This window comes from Falco cherrug, chromosome 12, assembly GCF_023634085.1.
Source record: "Falco cherrug isolate bFalChe1 chromosome 12, bFalChe1.pri, whole genome shotgun sequence".
Taxonomy (NCBI): Eukaryota; Metazoa; Chordata; class Aves; order Falconiformes; family Falconidae; genus Falco; species Falco cherrug.
In genome coordinates, this window is record NC_073708.1 from 34,235,658 (window position 1) to 34,255,118 (window position 19,461).

At 41.6% G+C, this 19,461-nt stretch overlaps 1 protein-coding gene across 1 annotated transcript; it reads right to left on the minus strand.

Annotated features, from left to right (window-relative positions):
• Positions 1 to 219: 219 nt before the first annotated feature.
• On the minus strand, positions 220 to 17,628 carry LRRC40 (leucine rich repeat containing 40). Its single transcript, XM_055725250.1, has 15 exons — positions 17,443 to 17,628; positions 16,765 to 16,946; positions 16,198 to 16,271; positions 15,113 to 15,242; positions 14,535 to 14,658; positions 13,695 to 13,837; positions 12,405 to 12,577; positions 12,012 to 12,102; positions 9,616 to 9,661; positions 7,081 to 7,189; positions 6,110 to 6,217; positions 4,379 to 4,489; positions 2,599 to 2,676; positions 1,644 to 1,829; positions 220 to 611 (listed from the first exon to the last, which is right to left on the minus strand). The coding sequence occupies exons 1-15, from the start codon at positions 17,588 to 17,590 to the stop codon at positions 506 to 508; spliced, it is 1,809 nt and encodes a 602-aa protein (XP_055581225.1). The 5' UTR covers positions 17,591 to 17,628; the 3' UTR covers positions 220 to 505.
• Positions 17,629 to 19,461: the final 1,833 nt, after the last annotated feature.

Below are 19,461 nucleotides of genomic sequence, written 5' to 3' on the forward strand. Positions count from 1 at the left end.
ACATCATCGTACAGTTCGTGTGTTTCATCACGTACAAACCAGCAGCCAATTTTTTGAGGCAGCGGTGAAGAGCGACCAAATACCTTACAGGAGATTGTAAAACAGGCATACAAAAATCAAAGTGGCTGCTTCTGCCTTTTGCTCAAATACTTCAATGGTGACAATTCTTTTTAAAAATTAGCTTAACTGTAGAACAAACATTATCCCCATTTACTGAAGGCAGTTTCAGTGGTATTTTTATTACAGAAAGTGTAAACATCGGTTGTGGTATCTTAAAACGCGCTCCCCAAACGTGCAGCCTTGAGGGGAAAGTATTTCATAGGCGAGTTCATTCTTAACATGCAAACTATAAACACCATTGTAAATGCTTTATGGCACAGGCCAGGTTACCAATGAGCTGACGCGGTGGGAGGAAGGCAGTCAAACCCGGCAGCCTTTGGTCGGACGGGGTAAGGCTTGGCTTGTACTGGGATTCCCAAGCCTGCCAAGGACACGGGCTGTTGTATCAAGCAGGAATGCGGCTTCTCAGGTACTCCAGCACTGCAGCTGTTCCTTTTGCCAGAATGGCTGCCCGGGGAGTGCGGAACGGGTTTCCCTCTAACAGAAGTGTCCTAGAAAAAATGAGAGGGTTTCAGTTACTTGTATAGACGTTGTACCAACATGTTCATAAGCTGCAGAGAGGTTTTTAAATCTTCTGAAATTCATAACTAATTCCTCTTCTGTTCCAATAAAAGAATTTTAATTCCTGCTTCCCTAGTTCACACTAACTTATCTTCTTTAGAGACATCTGAATTTTAATTTATGCTAATAAATCAGTGGTGATATATTACTGTAGACGCATAATACACACATACCCTACTTCTTCAGCAAGCCTCTGCCAGAAGAGAGGGTGAGAAAAAGAACTTCTGAAATACAGAAATGGTACAGTAAAAAAGGAAAACTACATTAATTTGCAACCCTCCCATTTCCAGCTTAGCTGCTAGCCTCTTTGGCATGCATAAATCTCTGCGGAGGTTTTTGCTTGTGGGGGTGGCGGTGGTGTTTTGTTTTGTATTTTTGAAGTCCTTCCAGAAACTTTCCTTAAAGGAGAAAGCCAAAGGGACCAGCAATTTGTCTTTAACAAGACAGACCGCTTATGCCTAACTGTCCCCTTCGGTGTGCATTATGTAAGGGTGTTCACAGCCACCTCTCGTTATAGGTTATTTTGAGAATGTTATCCTGTCTCTTTTGCAGCAACGCGAGTTACACGCAGCGGGAAGGAGCTGAATGTATCAGCTGGCCTGCCTGGCTAACCGGCTTGTCTGCAGGTGGACCACCAGCGGGTCTGTACACACAGGCGCGTGTAACTGACTTAGTTTCCAACATTAGATCTACACAAAGCAACATACCCTTTCCTTTTTTTTTTTTTTTTTTTTTTTTTGAATCATGAAACAACTGCCCCCAGTTCTCTACAATACTGAGAAAACAAGGAAGGAATTTAACTGTTTTACAAATGCTAAGAGAGACCTTTTTTATGTATCAAGACCTATATGAACATATACTGCCAAGTAATACTTTTTCTTCTGATGATACAAGCCCTGAAGAAATCAGTCACGATATATTTTTTTATAAAACAGGTCACTACATAGACTTAGAACACACACCTTAGAGTTTCACAGTTTCCAAGTTCCGGTGGCACCTGGAGGAGATCGTTATTCTGAAGGTCCAGTGTTCCAAGCCTGTCCATCTTCTTTAGCTGCAGAGGGTCTATGGACCCAACCTGGTTGTTACTGAGCAGGATAGTCTCCAGTGCTAGGATGTGATAAAGGACGCTGGGAAATACTTTAAATCTTCAAGAAGAAAAAGGAGGCAAACCAATGAAAGTCAGAAATAGAGCAGAAACAGGGCATTAACAAAATTAGCAGCCTTTAAACATCAGACAGCATTTCAGCCTTATCATTTAAGGTACACGTTTAAACATACCGCTCTGAAAGGAGAAAGAATCCATTCTTTTACCTTGCACATCGTGAAAAAGGTCAACAAAACGCGCACATTCAAAAATGAGTGCCAGTTCAGCACCTCTAACAGAACTGCAGGCTGACTGCGTTCATTTTACAAGACTGGCTGTCTCACAGAACATGACTCGCCAGCGTAAGGAAGGGAGGCCAGCTCTTCTCTCGTGTACTTCAGAAACACCCCGCCGAGGTGGAGGAAGGCTGCTTCCGGCCCAGCCCTGCCCCTGCTGCAAGAGCAGCAGCAGCTGCCCCTCAGGGACACCGCCTGCCTGCTTCCTGCCGACCATTCCCCTTGTGTTTTTTGGAATGGCTGTACCATGGATGCTGGAGGGTAGTCCCGTTGGCATCCATTTTTGGATCTATATCATTCACAACATTGTTTAATCCCTTTTTTAACCTGTTGCTACTGCCTCTCTCCAAAACGTTTGCGGCGGAAAGTTCCCAAAATACACTACCCATTGTGTAAAGTAGTATATTCACTTCATTGCTCACAGCCTGCTGATCAAGCGCCTCCTCATTCTTACATCACACGAAAATAACATTGAATTTGGCTCAGTTCTTTTTATTATTGTATATTTTTTAAAAAATCTAAATAGTTGCTCACCTATTAAAAGAAAGATTTATTATTTGCAGTCTTGTCAGTGCCTCCATTTCCTCAGGTAAAGATGTCAAAAAGTTATTTCTGTGTATCAAATGAAGACAAAAAATAATCACTAACTTCTATGAAAGTCCAGTTAAGAATCCACAGAGACAGAATATGCATATTTACCAGTGCCAACATGCTGTCTTAACCCAATTAATTGCTTCATAAATGGGTCAAGCCCACGTTCAAGTACAGATGCTTGCTACTGCAAGCCAGTTTGCATTCTCATTTCTGCCAGCAGGAGATGTAAAGTCTGTCCTCTAAAGATTCCCAAGTACTTCAAAGCATCTAACAACTCCACAAACCTGCCCGGCACTTCAGCTCCTTGTGTTTCAGAGGAAAGCTTAAGAAACCGCCCACATCTTGGTGCCAAAGTGAATCGGTAGGATAACTCTAAACTTCTTCAAAAGTCTTTTAGCCCACTATCTAATAGCTGTAACAAACTCGTTTACGGCTACTGTCAACGTAGTGTTTCCCACGACAGGAAGCCATTCAGAAGCTTCTTAAATACAAGGAAGACACCTTGTTTGTCCTTACAAACCCCTAGAGCCTGAGTGTGACACAAAGAGCCACTCCAGAAAAATGCAGACCACTCACTACAAGATGCCCAGACTTAGACCTAAATCCTTAATCACCAAGATATTCAACCTCGTTCCCTCATCAATCTCAATATGATCACACATTTCTGTGGTCTTCAGCCTCGCTCCTCCATCGGCAGCATGTACACCGCAGAATCACTGGCTGGTTGGAGGTGGCAGGGACCTCTGGAGCTCATGCGGTCTGAGCCCCTGGCGCAGGTGGCACAGGGCCCCATCCGGTTGGGTTCCGGGGCTCTCCAAGGATGGAGACTCCCTCACCTCCCTGAACAACCTGTGCCCGCGCTCAGTCACCCTCACAGGGACAAAGTGTCTCCTGGTGTCCAGAGGGACCCTCCTGGGTGTCCCTGTGTGCCCGTTGCCTGCAGTCGTGCCCCAGGGCACCACATGAGGAGCCTGGCTCTGTCCTCAGCACCCTCCCTGCGGGTGTCTGCACACACAGACGAGACCCCTGAGCTCTGCTCCAGGCTGAGTAGCCCCAGCTCTGCCAGCCTCTCCTCGGAGGAGAGATGCTCCAGACCCTTCAGCTTGGTGGCCCCTCGCTGGACTCTCTCCAGACACAAGCAGATTACTTTAGATCAAGCCAAAGGTAAAACCTGTCTGCGGCCGCACTTTGCTACTTCTCATTTTGTGAAACGCCAAAGACAAAATGCCAGGAAGCTAATCCCAATTGTGTATTATTCAGGAGTTGGAGAAGGTAAAATGACAGTAAGTAGCAATCTGTTGCAAACAAAATAGCCACAGACAGCTTCAGATTCAGGCAGCACAACAGGATTTGTACCCTGCCTGTACCACTTCCCAACTACCCTCCAGGATTTTGGGGGGTGGGTTTCTTTTGTGGGGTGGCTGGGGGTTGCTTTTAAATAGCAACTTAACATCCCTGTCAGCCTTTTTATGACTGAGGCAAGACCTTTCATCACAGCAAGTCTCAGAGCTTGGCCACTTGGGGGTTTTTCTGTTTTTCTTTAAGCAATGCCTAAATCTAGGCCACTTGCTATTTCCAATCTGCCGGTCATTCAACTGTCACGGAGGCATTTTGGGAAATGAAAAATTATTTCAGTACTGCTATTCCACTGTAACAGATGGCTGGTTTAAAAAGGCATTAAAATAAGTTAGAGAAAGGAAGTCCAACACACGTCACAAACCTGATATCCAAATGTGTCAATTTATGGAGCATGCAGAGCTCCAAGGAAATAGATGAGATTTTATTGAAGCCAAGGCTGACAGCACAAACTGAGTCTTTCAGCTCCACAATCCTGAAAGCCAACACGAATATACTTTTATTATGTAAGCTCACGTTTGCATTCTGTTTTCTAAATTATTGAAAGAAACCCTGCTTTATTCCATAAATCAAGGACACCTGACATTTCAGAAGCAGTTTTGTGAAGATAATGGAAAGTTCCACCTGTGAAAGTTGCCTGTCCTGGCATCTTACACTTGATGAAAGACAAAGCTCAGAATCATCTAACTAAAGTTATTGGGAGAGTAAATTTTCTTTCATTGATTAGGAGAGCAAATTTTACTACAAAAGCCTGCTCACGTAAATGCAGTTAAGAGGTATTTTCAGAAACTATGGCACATATGGCCATCACTGCCATCTCCTGCCCTGTAAATATTTTAACAAAAGACTCTATCCATCTTCTTTAGCAGTCAAACAAACAGAAAGAGATTGTTATTTTATTTCTACCTTTCTGTCCCACTGTTCTCCGATTACAAATTCCAGGAAACATAGCATTTGCTGCTTCTTGTAAAAGGGTATCGTATTAAGATGCTTTAGTGTAAAAGCCCCCCTCCAAAAAAAAAAATTCCCTACAATAGATTCTCTGGTTTAGCCCTAAAAATAAAAGGTAATTAAATGACAAAATACTCCTCTCTCCTATCTTGCTTGCCACTGAATTGTCTAGCACCTAGCGGCTGCACACCTACACCTATCCCCAGTGAATGCAGCAGCCTCTAATATAGAGAAAAAGCATAGGAGGCACAGGCATTATGTTGCTAAATTGATTTTCTAGAAACTGTGCTGAGGAGCAATTTTTTTTCCTATAAGAAAAAGATCACGCCTCTTCAAGTTCTATGTGCTAAAGGTTAAATGTTCAGCACGCTTGGGTCCAAGAATGGAAATAAGCTGCCCCCACAAACGTGGTGGTAACCTTAAAAATCAGCTTTCATGATTTTCTTATGAAATGAAGGTTACCAGAGATGCAGTAACCTTCCTCCTCACACAAAGAGACTATTTATTCCATTAATGTTAAGAGAATGCTTCTCCTTAACTGTGGATGACATAACAAGTGCAATAATATCAAACGCTATGCGATGAGACAGAAAACCTATCAAGAAAAAAGGCATGGAAATTGTTCAGGCTTCCTTAAAAAAAGAACTACAAACAATTATGCTATCTGAAGACACTGAATTTAAATAGAACCTCAGCTATAGTATGAAGTTATCACCCAATAAAGTGGTGAATTATCTTCATATAGGAAAAAGACTGCTTTATAGAGAAAACAATACTACACTGTAGCTAAGTACAGCACTTCATTATTATGAGAAGTCACATCAGTCTCTCACCATTCATTTCAACAACGCTTAGCAAAGCAAGATGAAAAACAACATGTAATGAAAGCAATACTGAGTAGAGCCAAGCTGCTTTTTATCGCCATCTTCACGTTAATCAACAGACCCACCTGCATGCTATTCGTACTAGAAACACAAGTGCCTTATTCAGCTTCCCAATTATACTTTCATTTATGTGTTGTGTGCATATACAACCACATACACCGCATAAAGTGTAAATCTACTCAACTCAGGAAAACACAAGGTGCTGAGGAACAAAAATAAAAAAGAAAGCAACGAATAGAGAATGACCTTTACAAAAGTACCTTGGAGGAATTTCACTCAGCTGGTTTTTGCTGAAGTTGACAGTAGTGACCGGATTGCCTCTGACTGCATTGAACAGTTCGTCGGGAATCACAGCTGCCTGCTTCTCACTACACAATGGAAAGCATTTAAGCTGGATAACATGAACAAGTTAACAATTTCCTATTAACAAGACATTTTCCTGTTCTTGTAGAAAAAGATGAGTAGTAGAATAGATACATAAATACCTACAGTTTGAAGTCCTCGAAGGACTGTTAATCAGAAAGCTACCATTCACTGTACAGTGTTACATGGCACCTGGGCAATAGCGTCACTTCACACCGGCACCCTGATCTGTTACCTTGCTTAAGAAAAATCAGCAAGAGCCGAGTTATGCCACTACCTCAACAAATGTGTAAAGTGCTACAGTGGGCCAGAAAGGGTAGCAAGACTGGCATTAAACAGATTTCCCCCTCTCAGCTCAGTGAGTAACGACTCTATTTGGGATCACAAATGAACATTTGTGGCCGGCCCAGCCCTTTCACCACAGCAAGGTCCTTTCCACCTTCCAGCTCACAGCAGCACTACGCATTTCACCAGCAGGTCTCAGCAAACACTGTGCTCTTCCCCTTTCCCAGCCTAACTAGTTACATTGTTGGTTACATTTAAGAAATAACCAAAGAGGGACTCACCTACTACAAGATAATCTGAGACTTAATGAAAACTGCTAAAGAAGTTTAAAAGGTATTAAAAGCACCTGAAGGTATTAAGCATTTCACTGAGTTAACAGGAACATTACTGTGGGATATTTGATTACAATGAAATAATTAAAAACCCTGGCAATTCAAATCTGCCTATTCCTGAGCACACAAAGTTAAAAATGCACAAATGCTGCAGGATTCGCAGCCAGTTTTTGCAGGGGTGTGTGTGTGTGTCAAAAAATAGAAAAGTATTCTTACAGCTTTAAAAATAGGTAATATTTCAAAACGCGTACCTATATTCCAATAATTTTAGTGATGTTATGGCATGCATGTTAATCCTTGACTCACTTGGGAGAGTCATGGCTGTCACAGGAGGCTCTTCATTTGGCCTAGTCACATCATCTAGAGATAACAAGCATATACAGTCACACAAACTACAGGCTGCAGCCAGCTGTGGTGTTCTGAATGACCAGGATGGAAAGGTTCGGTGTCCCTAGTCACCTGCCATCACACTTTTTTAATTCTTCCTGTATCCTGGCTCAATGGAATACAATCTGATTCAGATGATTTCAAGAATTTTATTGTAACGATTTTAGATTTTTTGTAATCTTGGGCTTCTGGTTTGTTTGGTTTTGGGGAGGTGAGAGGGAGAGGGGACGACACGCATTTTAAAAACTGGTCAGGAAGCCATAGAGATGTTATGCTAGCTGTTATGTTAGGCAGCAGCCTCCATCGGTCAAGGAGCTAGAAACAATGATAAACAAGGAATTTGGGCTACAAATTATCTACACCACCTATACCCAAAACAGCAAATTCGGCCACAATTTTTTTTTAAACATTAATACTTATAAACTTTCATCACACTGTTCTCTGTTAAGTTCCTTTTGATTACTACCTACAATCCACATAAAAAAAGCTCGTGGTGTTGCAAGGCTACTTTGAATATTTAAGAAATGCGGATTAAAAGCATTGTTCTGCACATCTGAGGTGTGGCATCACACCCCAGGGATCCACATACGCATCAGTGAGGTAAAACTTAGCTAGAAGTCCAAATATATGATAAATCCAACTTCTGCTAAAAGAGATTGAACAAAACTCTATGGAAACTCAGTAGTATTCACGAATAAAAGTCTATAACAATTGCACCTAACAGCAGCTAGTTATCCTTTCATTAAGGAAGGTCAAAAAGGTCAAAACCAAGCAAAAAAAGAGGCCTTCTTCCAGTTTAAACCTCCACAGAAACAGGACTGCTACTGCTTTAGCTTCAACTCAGATACCATAACAGGTAGAGTAAAATCACAAGCACTGTTGTACATACAAGACATTAGCTGATTTTATTATCCACAATTATATTATTATAGTTCACCAGATAAGCTTCTGAGTACGTCCTCTAGCATTCAATTATTTTATTACTCAATTTCTGTTAAGTTAATAATGTCAGATTTGCACAGAAACTGACATTTTGAAGCAATTTTATATGCTGCAGTAACCTAATTAATACTGCCATCCTCTGGCAGATGGATAGAAAATCTACTTTAAACGGAAAATGCACACATACCATTTTCAATAAAAGTTGCTTACATGTATTATCAAGGCTCCTTCTAATTTGATAAGTTAAGCATTTTTTGCCATTTAAGTGCAGCATAATCATAAATATAAATATCTTATTTAACACGACCAGTGAATGCAGATATTTTGACTACTTTATGTTTTAAAACTTAAGAAAGATTAAGATCTCTAGAGATGGTAAACCGAAGTCCTGGTTTGAAAGGATTTCATCTTCTCAGTATGCAAGCTACTTAAGGACTCTGACAGCCTGTTTCCCATATAACAAAAAATAAACTATATCTCTGCTATTTTGTTTAGAAAACACAGAAAAGAAAAAAACAAATCCAAATGCCAAAGTAGCTCAGTGAATTAGAAGCCCCAGTATCAATCTGGAAAATGACCTGAGTGCGCTGAAGCAACTCACAGGTTTTTGTCTGTTTTAATACTACAGGTTCATTTTCACAAGGTATCGTATCTGTTAGAGAAACGCGAGACAGAATCATCTAGGTGCTTTTTAATCCACAGAGACAGAGCTTTGCATACAAGAGAGGACTCTGCAAAAAACACAGCGCATTTGCGCAGAGAATCACCTTGAAACATTTCATCTCATTTTCTGCTTTATGTCTTTTTAATTATTTCTATAGGAAATGTTGGGATCAAGGCTACTGGACAGTAGGAAGATAAATTCTAACAGGCCAGGATTAGAATGATGTTTAAAATAATCAGCTACTTTCTCCCCAAAACTTTTTATATTCTTAGTCAGCTATGAGGTAGACTTCATGACATCACCAAGACTTGAAGGCAGAATTTCCACGCGTGTACTTCTGGGAATCACAGGACTGCACCGCCCATGCTATTACATAAGTAATACATAATATCTCTGCAAAATGTCACCTACTCTTGGTTACAGTATAATGACCAAGCCAGCAGACAGATGGCAAGCTTAAAAGGAAGATCCCCTTATCTAAAACTTCCCATGTTGATGTTCGGAGGAAAAATAAAAAAGCTGCTGGAATTCCTCATGCAAAATGCATAAAGGGACCAGGGGAAAAATTATTATTTTACTAAATTATAGTCCTCAGTAGGGACTGTTTGTTATTCAGTATTATCTAATAAAATAAGAAAGAGAAACAGCATTGAGATATAAGAGCAAAGTGTAAAGAAAATTCTTATTGCAGGAGAACTGGAGAAACCTGGATTAAAAAAACTACCCTCCATAGGTTCTAATTTAATTTCTTAAGAAGGTTCTCTTTAAACTGCAATGCAATACAGCAACATACCTTGGATTTTGCTTCTTAGATATTTCAGAAGTTCCTGGGTGCCTTTCTTTAAAAAATAAAAAAAGCCAGTAAGCATTTGCCAGCCAGTGTTTACACAGCTGTTTTGACAATGAAGAATGACAATTCCAGTCACACAGGTGGAGCCTGTGGCACTGCTGACTATAAAATCCACCTAAGGCTTCCCATAGAAAAACCCTCCTCTTTGCAGCAGCTGATCAACTTGCTTATTTACAATTTTGTTTTATTCCAGCTGAAAACTTCCAATCCCATATCACTACCCCAGGCTCCACATTTTTAGCTTTTTATCTTAAGTAGTTACCCGGTTCCAAGAGCAAGGGAAAAATGAACTTAATCTTCCCTTGCAGAAGGTCTAGTACAATTATGCTTTGGAGAAGACATTTAAATTTTGTCAAGGAAGCTGACTGTTCAGGGCTTTGGTGACTTTTTATGTACAAAATTATAACCTCTGGGAAAACCACTGCAGTTTACATAATTTGCATGAATTTTTAACAGCTTGATCCTCCGAAGACTTTACTTTCTATCCTGTCACAGCAACTTCTACTGGTAAAACAAAGTCTATGAGTAATCAAGCATAATCTCACAAGGCCATTTATTTCAGGATAAAGCTAGGTTTTCCTCACAGTTTTTACATGCTTCTCCTTAATGCTTTAAAACCAGGGACTGAACTAAAGTGCTGAATATGAATTAACATTTCTCATTCCAGCTGCCATCTGTATTACACACAGTAAGACACTGGCTGATTTGAATGCAGAGGGGATAAGGAAAATGTGGATGTTGGAAAGGGAGGAATCCTCGCAAGGAATCTGGTGAGATGACAGAAACAGAAGACAAAAGGCTGAGAAAGAGAGGCCAGAGGAGGCCGGGACTGACTACAGGCACAGCTACGCATAGCATGTGCTGAGCTGCGTAAGACAAGGGAAGCCACTATGGAAGAACCTGAAAACTTTTAAGGAAAAGGTGGTCATCAAACAGAAAGCTGAGTAAAGTCATGTGGCTTGCACAGAGAGGAAAGCAGACAGAAAGACAAAGCTCATCAGCCATGTGATGGTATGTTACACAAAAAGGAGAGACTAGGATTTAACAGAAAATTACTAGAAAGTCATCCAGAAACAGGACAAGTGCCTGCTGTGCTACACTTACTCCCCAGTACCTGCCAATCCTTAATCTCAGTATTCACCTGCTTCTAAGTGGTGCCCGGGGAACGCTACAAGCTTTACCAATTACTCTTCTAAATCAAATGTAAAAAAGTCTAGGTAAGTATATAAAATTCCAGTTATATGAATTCACATGTGGGTAATGGATCAAGACAGTCTAAGTATAAAATATCATAATCCTTGTACCTGCCGTTTTCTACAAATCTGAAATACACACTAGAAGTTACACACATCTATGCTCTTACATTTGAAAGACAGCAAATCCTCAGAAGCTAGAGAATACCAGAACTGAAGTAACCAGGCAACCTGAACTCAAACTCCTTTGTCTGCGCATTTTAAGCCAAGTTTGAACTCTGGAATCATGTATGACTTCCACCCACTGAGGCCTTGCTCATTAATTTAGTGCATACAATGCCCATTTAATCAGATACACAATGTTTTGCCTCTTCTGACAGATACTAAAAAAAATCATTTCAACAGAGTCTTCACTGAGGCTTACTTTTAGAGAATCCCAGTGCTTTGTAAACATTTATTTTATAACACTGGCAGAAGCACAGAAAGAAGTAATGTATACCACCAACAGGAAGAGGGGCCTGCCTCGGAATAAAAATAACAGGCAATTCCATAGCGGCTGCAGTGCCCATGCTCCAGCCTCCCTCCTGCCCTATGTACTAGTTTGCTCACACAGAGCTCACACCTTCACTTTGGCAGTCACCTACAAAGGGAATGCAAATCTGAGGTGTATGTTATTCTTAAGAAAACATACTACATCAGTTTGTTATTGCTCAAAATGGATGTGCCATCAAATATGCTTTGGAAATTGAATCCTAGATCCTTAATTCAGGGAAGTAGGAAACAAAAAACAGAAATCCATGCACGTCTAGGAAAAGCCTGATGTAAAGTACTCGCCCAGCATTGCAACGGGATTAGGCAGCAGACCTATTGCTTCATTTGCAATATATATTGCAGCTTCTATAGCACATCAGAAAGCAATGACTGCCTTTATTCCACAGTCCCCATGGTCTTATGCACTGGATCAGACTCGAGTGGAAAGAGTACCCAAATCACAATACACACAAACAAAAGAGATGGATTAAAGTTGCACAGGTTACTTGAAATCTGGGCGTATTCTGTGGGGTTTTTTTACTGTTCTGGCTACACAATTTGGATCATGTACATATGCAACATAACCAAACTTTACATACAGTCTACAGTGCTTACTTGCAGAAGGTCTCTTCGAATGGTTCTCAAAGGATTTCCCTCTAATGCCAGGAATTTCAGCTGAGGAAGGTTCCCCAACGTATAAGGCAACCTGCAAATGGAAACAACTCATTTCAAAGAGGCTTCCAAACAATTTCTAAAGAATTTGCAATGGTTTGTCAGATGGCCTGGTATTCTCAACCTCAGGTTCCAATAAAAAGATACAGAACATACTACAGTTAACAAAGGCACAGTTTGACCATAACAATTACACAATGTACAAATGGTTCATTTTGTGACTGAGCCCTTTTTAAATTACATTTTACAAAGTGTAATACATCATTATAGAATTAGTTGTCATTAGATGGCATTAGCTATGCCTCATCTCAGACACAACACAGCTTTTAATATTACCTACTGATATCATTGTTGGCGAGGTCAAGTCGCTCCAACTTCTGAAGCAGAGTAATTTCATCAGGAACCGATTTTATCTTGTTGTCTCTAAGTTCCAGTACAGAGAGGGAATTCAGATGCTTCAAATTATCTGCATTTAGTATTTCGATCTGATTTTCACCAGCATGTAATTCCTATGGAAACAAAGATCATCCACAATTGTGTCACTCTAGAAAGATTGCTTTGTAACTTACTCATTTCCTAAATCATGACATTGGCAAAAACAGATGATGACATGGAGAAAATATAGATCTTATTATCTTTCATCTGCACATGAAACATCAAACACTCCAAAGAGAGACCCAAGTCTGAACTTAGCTTTTTTGGAACCATCACAGATCCCTCAGCTTTAAGTTCCATTTCCAAGCCAGGAATAAATTTGCTCCACTTTTGTCAGGAACTTGTCAACAACTTCTTTACTCAAGAAGTTTCTTAAATGTCAAGTTATAGGAAGTTGAGAGGGTAGCTCTCCATCTCCCTATTGGAAATGTTTCATTTATAATGGAAAAATTGAATGGTTCTTTAGACCAAAAAGAATGTACACACATGCTGCTGTATGGACTAAGGCACTCAACTTCAAACACCAAGAATTTTGTTAGAAAATGCTGAAATAGATTGGGATTTTAACTACTGAGTTCAGAGTTACGCAGAAATAAAGCATCTGCATTCTTTGATGGATTTGATCATTGAAAACAACACAGCGATAAAGGCATTCACTTGGCCCAATCATTTTTCTGTGAATTGAGTAACAAATTTCTGATGTTCTGAGACAGGCGATTTTCGATTTTAAACATACCAGGAATTAAGGCTACAAAATATCTGGAAGATCTAATTATGCTAGAAGGAAGAGGAAAAAAACAAAAAAACCAGTACTTTCTCTGCCGTTACAAATAAAAAAATTATAACGAACAAAATACATTTATCCAGAATATGTTCCTAGAGATAAAACAATAACATAGCACAACTGTTGCAGGCAATACTAAATCTAGATTTTCAGTCATTCCTCTTCAAGTATTTCCTTTATTTTTCAAATCTGAAGAACACTGCTGCAAACTTGTCTTCCTAGTGACCTTAAGACTGACCAATGTGGACAGTAATTGCAAATGAGGGTGTATTAAATGGAGTTCTAGACAAATAATTATGAACTTTTGATCACAGCACTTCACAAAAATTTGTGCTTTAAGTGACAGTCATTATTTTAAAAGTTTACAGCAAACAGATTTACAGCCTACCGACCACTTCAAACCTTACCTTCAGTAATTTGCATGAGGGAAATTCTGGTAAGGAACGTAATTTATTTTTTCTCAGATAAAGTTGTTCCAAAGATGCCATAGTTGCTAACTGAGAAGGTACAGTTTCCAGGTAGTTTTTAGTACAATCCAGTAGTCTTAAGCCTACAGAAGTAAGCACGCCATGACAGACAGAAAAAGAAGGTAAAATAAAAACTGATTTTCTACAGAAGCATAAATATCCTGGTTTTCAAAACAAACGTAACAACATTTCGCCAAACAGAATTCTGACAGAAATCAAAGCAGTTAGCATCAACATTTCTGTAAACAAGGCATCTGCTTTTCATTTATGCTTCACAGAACATTCTGGAATGCTTTCAATGACACTGACAAATACTACCTCTTGTCAAGAAAGGGTCTAATATTGCTTTGTATTTAATATTTAAATGTTAGAAGTGAACTTTATCACTCTAATTTAGGGGTTTTTCCTCTCCAATAATTCCAACTATCTCTCATTTATGCTTTACTTTCCACTCAAAATATGCAATAAAGACAAAAAAATTTCAAATTTCTTACTGCAGCCTTAAGGCTATTAACTTCTAAGCAGAACTTATTAATCCTTACGTGCTTCTCATCACTCCATGTCCCACTTATCAAGAAATATGAACCATAAGAGGACTGCAGTTTGATATACAGCAGCTGTAACTGATTTTTTAAAAATCATTCTGAACTAACGTTCTTGAGAATACATTAGCTCTTTTAAGAACATATTTTCAAAATCCTGAGTAATATACACTATATTTCTGAACATAACTACAGAACTGGCTGTATGGCATTAAATAATCTGAGGGAAGTAATTTACTTTTCATCACACTGATATCCGCAGGCAGGTTCTTCAGCTGATTACAAGACAAATTGAGTCGCACTAAGTTAATGAGCAAAGCAAAACTTGATGGAATGTCTGTGAGATGGTTGTTGGAAAGATCCTGAAGATTTTAAAAAAAAAAAAAGAGGAAGAGAGTGAGGTTAGAAAGAGATGTTTAAAATATCCCACGAGTATTGCTACTGCAAAATTAATTACTGGCAGAACATTAAAATTAGATGGCTGACATCTTCAGGATCTCCCTGACAGAAATGTGAATAGAAGAAAAAAAAGTCTCCCTTGACTGACAGATCACAAGGGATTTGATTTTTCTTAAAATATTTGGCAAACCAAGAGCAAAACTTGGTTTCAAACAAAAAAAAGACAAAAAAAACCCAACACAAAACAAAACAAAACCCCACCACTGTGCCCACCATTAGAATACTCATTAGAATATTCAGAGTTCTGCCATCTAAGCTATGGATTTTTTTAATTAGCAGTAACAAAACATGGATATATCAGCGCAAAACACAGATATATCTGCACAAACAAGCGTTTTTAAAAAAGTTGTAATTTACTAATTCTTCTAAATTGACAAGCTGTCCAAATCCATCTGGCAAGTGGCTCAGCTCATTGTGATGAAGAAGAAGGCTCTTCAAATGTGACAACTGCATCAACTCTTCTGGGACACTTTTCAGTTTGTTGTGGCTGGTATTAAAACATGGAACACAAAAGGAAAAAACAATTACTAAGTAGTTTTAAGAACATAACCACTTACAGAACACTTGTGCTACACATGATGCTGTCCAAACTACAGCTGCAACACTTTTATCAGCTGGTTTATCTTAGCCACCCACAGCCTATTGAAACACAAACCCTTCAGATGTGAGAGCCTTCAGATGTGAGAGCACGCACAAAGCACATCCAGCATCAGATACACTGGATATTCTGTGCTGGCACAGACTTAACTATTAATTACATTGACAGACAGACAGGCTTCTGCAAAACATTCTCATGTTGCGGCATATACATGTGCTCACTGTTCAGGGTACCATCACCCTTAAGAAAAATCCATCTCCTACAACTGTTACAGCCTTCTACAATGGATTAGTTTCCTGGGAGAAATTCGTTAGGCTTGTTTGTTTATTTGTTCAAGAATACTTTTAATCCTTATCTGAATTTACAATATTCCAGATGGACCTTTTTTGGGGGCTTTATGTAGTTCACACTCAAGAGTGGCAAGTGTAGCCTCTTTCTCCCTCTGCACAAATTTACTCCAGTAAACAATGTTATGAACTTGCCAGCAATAACAAGATCTATACAACTATTTACAATGTATGTTAATCACAACAAAAAGTATTTTTATACTCAAAACTGCCAGACTGAAGGAAATGAATGTAGATATTGCTTGTGTCATTATCCAAAACATCACCATTTTTCACCTTCCAGGCAAGAATGTGACTTTGCAGATCATTAAAAGTAATTTTAACGTATGATCATCAGTTTTGACTCAAAACTTACTATTCTCAATATACTCATATTTTCTAGTTAAAAATCTGAAATTAATTTTCTGAAAGAAAATGTGATATACTGCAATCTCTTGTTTTCACTGTGAAAGCCACCGCGGTATTTCTCACGTTCCAGTTTTGCAATGTGTACTTACCTGACATCAAGTTTCTGAAGATTTTCTAGTTGTCCTAAAGCAGAAGGAAGTGATGTCAGCTGATTATCATGCACCTGGAAAATACAAGTTTTTAGAATACACTTACTAATTCTTACTTTGTACATTTTCCTTGCCTATCTCAGATTGTTTCTGCTCACCTAATACAGCGAATAATTCTGTACACAAGTTAACAGCTATGTACGTGCCTCAAAGCAATTACCAAATGTGGCATTGCAACTGCTGATCTGCAAAATTCTACTTAATTGATGGCAAACATTAAGAGATTAAATATGAAGGGGGGGGGAGGGGGGGGGAGTGTGCAGGAAAGGTGGCTGCATCCAGTAGTAGCTCTTCCTTCAGTGTCCATAACAAAATTTCCTAGATGTTTCCACAAAACAGTAACCCCTACCAGCACATAAACCAATACATTGTCAGAGTGCTCTGTAACAATCTTTATCTTGGGAATACACCTGTGCCACTTCTACATGCCCACCGCTGCAATGAAATGCAAAACAAAGATCCAAGACTTTATTTTCCCACCTGCCATGATGGGATCACCGTACTTACATCCAGAACAGTGAGCGCGGGCAGTAGTTTGACATCCTCTGAAAGACACTGCAGTTTGTTTGAGGCGAGTATCAGCTTGGTCAGATCTGTTTGTTCCCACCAGCGATCCACAGCACCAAAAGAGAGATTTTGATGAGCTTCCTCCGGAGTATCCAAATTTATCCTCCACACATGATCAGGCACTATGTTCACAAAACACAGGCAGCAATTAAATTCTTCATGTATTTACTCTACAACTTCCACTGTCATATACATCCACACATACAGTCAATTGTATTTTTAAGGAGACATTTTTCCAGAGCAGACACTAACAAGCTAATGGCAATCTGCCAGCAACGGCCAAAAGTAAGCTGATCTGCAAGCAGATAGCTGGAAATACTCATTGCTGTTGCTCCATCTGTAGTCCTCCTGCCCTGACCGGGTGGCACCGCCGAGCGCAGGGAGGCACCCCAGGTCCGCAAGCACCGCGGCCTGCTCCCTCAGCTGAAGAGCGGCTTGGCTCTTCACGCCAGAAGGCAGCAGGGCGCGGGCGGCAGGCCCACCACGGCGGCAACCGCGGCTGAGCGTGGCTGAGGCGCGGGGCAGAAGCGCTGTACCCGCCGGCTACAGGGCAGGGCAAGCCGCGGCGCGGCCCCGCCGGGGCCCCCCGCCGCCCCGGGGCCGGCTCCCCGCGCTCACCCTCGCTGAGGCTCCGGCCCGACAGGTTTAGCTGCCCGCTCTTCCGAGCCGCCCGGATCAGCCCCTGCGGCACGGCGGGGCCCGGCTCCGCCGGCCGCCTGAAGCCGGCACGGGGGTCCCCAGCCCGCACCCTCCGCGCCGCCGCCATCCCTCCTTCCCTCCCTCCCGCGCCGGCCGGCACCGCCCCGCCGAGCAGGCGGGGCCCGGGCTCCGGCAGCCGCCCCGCGGGCCTGCCCCGCCGCCCGCCGCCGCCATTTCCCGCGCGGCCGTGCCAGCTGGAGGCCGGGCCACCGAAATGGTGCCCGGCTGGGGCGCGGGGCCGGCCCGCAACCCCTGTTGCCGGCCCGGGGAGCTGCGGGCGCACGGGGGCCCCGCACCTCCCCGAGGGGCTGGGGGTGTGCGAGCCCCCGCGGGGCCGCCCGGCGGGGCCGTGCCTGTGCCGCAGGACGGGGGCTGCCGTTTGCGGGCTTCCCGGTCACGGCTGCACCGCGGGCGGTGTTCATCCCCCGGCTCGGCCCGCAGCGTCGGCAGTGACCCCCTCCAACAAACGGCTGCACCAACAGGTCCGTCCCCTCCACAGCATCGCTGCCCTGGAGAGTGGCCCGAACGCTCGGCACAAACCCGCAGGGCCTGCGGCGGGGCAAGGCAAGCTGACACAACTGCGGGCATCACGTTCTTAATGAGAAAGGAGACTGCAGCCTGTGCAGACAGACCTGCCTGCCCAGCCTTCCTCGCCCCCATCTCAGCTTGCCAAAGCCTTCACCTTTGTCACAAGTGTGAATACAGAACAAACAACCTGGGAATATTTTATACATACACACAAGGTAAAACAAATACAAAGGCACTTTTATATTAATTTGGTTTTCCTTTCCCCTTTGGTCCAGAGTTTGCAAACTAAAACATACTATAACTTTAAATTGAAGCAAGGGAGGTATAGATCAATGGAAAACTACTGTGCATAACTAATTACCAATAGTATCTTTTAAGCAACGTTTGGGAAGACTGCATAAATATTATTCTTCTGAGTTTTGGGCTTGCTTTGTGGAATACCACCCATTTTCTATAATAAATACCTTGACTCTTGTGTGTCGATTGACTCTGGCACACCAGGTGAATGACCTCGCTCTTCTGGCCAACGCCTGAGGTTAACAGGGCCAGTCACCCCTGCTGCCCTTGGGTCCGCGAGTCGGAGCAATGCCTGCCTGACTCTCAACAGCGGTCCCCGGTGAGAAGTACATTGTGAAAAAGGAGTGTTTTCCCCTCAGACATTGAACATTTTTAGCTGTAGCTCTTTTCACTTCCAAACACTAGGTTTGTGTTTCAAACACTACCCTTTTTGAAAAAGAACTTCTACTTTTAGTCCCATTGAACTTAAAATTAGTCAAGGACCAAATATGACATTACGTAAGTGACTCAAGAAACTTCAAGCACTAGTACTAAGGATTTTTGGCCTCATTTATATTTTTACTGCTGGTCTTTAATTCCCCTCTTTTCCTGTCACCTCTCTCTTTGGGAGTCACCAGGCAGCAGCCTATATGGAAACACTGGGTTATTTCAACAGAGCATTTAAAACCCCAGCACTAGAATTTTGTGTGAAGCCTCCAAGTTAAGCTTGTTTGTTCCTGTAAGAGGAAGATGTATTGGGAAGGGCAGAAGTTATGCAAGCTGAAGCTCATTCAGAACAGGCAAAAATTCCAGACAATGGCTGGAAGGCGCTGGGGGCAGGGCCAAGCTTCCTGGAATGATTCATATTCGTTACTTAAAAATCATTTTTACAGCCTTTGGAAGTAACAGATTGCTTTACTTGCAATCCCACATCAGGAATGATCGAGAAGAACGTATAGAGAGCAATCAAAGTACAGTCACAGTGAACCCAGGCAACAAAATAACCGTTCCACTCGTCTCTACCTGAATGCAATTAATTCACATAGCAAGCAACTTCGCCTGTCAAAAACATGGAGGCTTTAAGCTTGAAGGAACCAAACAGCGCTACCAAGCCGATCTGGAACACCTCGGGCT